The following is a 1,991-nucleotide window of genomic DNA, read 5'->3' on the forward strand; positions in this document are numbered from 1 at the left end:
ACTTTACTGGACCCGCATCCAACTGCATGCGAAGAAGTGAGCAGATAGATATGCATCATTTGCACAAAGATTTTCAAACGGTAGAGATTTCAAGAGGAAGCTCGTCCACTTTAGATAAGGATCGGCCGCATGCGGAGATGGTAATGGAGATGCTAACCTTGTGGAAAATAAAAGTGATGCCGGGCCAAGCTTTGTGGTCAGCCGAGACTTGACTTGAACCAGGTTTTCTTCCCTTATATGGTTAAACCGGCTGCAAGAAAATCTAGAATTACACAAAATTTTGTTTACGTGAAAAAGAGGGAACTCGATATCGAATTTTCCGGCAGATTTGTGTATTTAAATGTTAACAAGTAGATTATTTGTGTATTTTTCACCCAACAATGACAGATTATCAGTCTCTAATTTGTATTTCTTTCATCTTCAGGAACACTGGCCCTCTGGTTTGGGAGGAAATTGAAGAACCCTCAGTAGACTTTGGAGAATTTGTGGATCTTTTCTCCAAAACTGCTGTTAAGGAAAAGAAGAAACCCATTTCGGATACAATCACCAAGTCAAAGGCCAAACAGGTATTTGAAATGCACCTTGATTTTTATGGGGCTAAAATCAGCAATATCTCGTTCCATTCCTCCTCACTTCTCCTCCAAAGTCCCTTTGAGTGACAGGAGGAACTGCTGCAGCCAGACGGTTATTATGTGGTGTGAGCTCTGGCTCCCAACCGACTCCCTCGTGACCATCCAGTGGCACCGAGCCAATGACTCGCGTGCGGCGAGGAAACCTCACGGCCACGATGACTGCTGGGAGAGAGCGGGAAGGGGTAATGGGAAATAAGTCGAGGAGCCTTTGAGGTGCATTTCATGGTGCAGTTCGTCCCAATGCGCTCTGTTTATGCTTTAGCTTAATGGTCAGACTCGCTCACTTCCTCAGCACGGACCGACTGTCCATCAACCGAGTCGAGCGTTAAATCGGATTTTACATTTGTTGCAAAGAAAAAGGAGGAAAAAAGTTTTTTTTTTAGTGTCAAATTTGTTTTTCTTGTCGTGTTTAACCAAAGAGGAAAATCCGATTTAGAGTTGGAGCTGATAGTCGGACCTCTATGAGAAATAATCTAAGTTATGGGAAATAATACACTGTAAAAAAGGAAGTGGATCATTTTATTCACATTTTAAAGACCCGATAGAGTTCAAAAGGATGTGGCTCCACCTTTTTCAGCTGTTACAACTCTCTGGGAACCATGAGGTTGAGGAGAGTGTTTCTATGAATTTTGGACCATTTTTCCAAAAGCGCATTGGTCAGGTGACACATTGATGTTGCTTGGCTGTCAGTTGCTCTGATTCAACCCAAAGGCGTTCATCAGGTTCAAGTCAGGACCTTGATTTGTGCACTGGTCTTAATATGAAAGATTAATGTTAGTGCGGCCCTCAAGATTGAAACGAGTGACAATTGTTTGCAGAGCTGAACGAACCAATCACGGTGAGGTATATGGCTCTGGAGGGCGGGACATCAGCGGGCTGTCCAGAGCCTCCTCACTCAATAGGTGTGTTTGAGATCCCCCGGCGCTGTGCAGATCGCCTGGATTGCGGTGCATGTTGGTTAGTTTCTTGCACTGACGTCAAATGAGCGCCGTCACGAAGTATCGCGAGAAAGGGGCGGGTTCAAGGCGCCGTACTAAGCCAGCGCAGCCAGAAAATAGGTACTGCGTTGGCTTCAAGCCGCCTTGAGGACTGCAAAACAATGCATTGTGGGAAACGGTGTCCACACAGTTCTTGTATTTCGATATGAAATAACTGGCACAAAATGACGGAAATCGGTATTTTTGTTTTACTCTTTCTGGAAGGTCGTGAATCACTGATGAAAATATAAACATTTCAAAAAATCTGCAGTTATATCTGTTATTGTTGTCTTTGAAACTAACTTTAATTTCTATTTTAGTCTGTTTATTTAGGACAGTGCTCATGAAATGAATCCCGCGGCTATTTTTTTATCTGCTTTAG

The 1,991-nt window shown here is 43.4% G+C and overlaps 1 protein-coding gene across 1 annotated transcript in view; it reads left to right on the forward strand.

The window, feature by feature from the left end:
- The window catches only part of LOC112162178 (formin-2), a gene marked incomplete at its 5' end in the record, with an annotated part of 58,798 nt that continues 56,807 nt past the window's right edge, over window positions 1-1,991 (forward strand). Inside the window, 2 exon segments of the mRNA XM_024297886.1 lie at window positions 1-36; window positions 425-566. Of these exon segments, the coding sequence (XP_024153654.1) occupies window positions 1-36; window positions 425-566 (178 nt within the window).

Source organism: Oryzias melastigma, linkage group LG15, assembly GCF_002922805.2.
Source record: "Oryzias melastigma strain HK-1 linkage group LG15, ASM292280v2, whole genome shotgun sequence".
Classification (NCBI taxonomy): domain Eukaryota; kingdom Metazoa; phylum Chordata; class Actinopteri; order Beloniformes; family Adrianichthyidae; genus Oryzias; species Oryzias melastigma.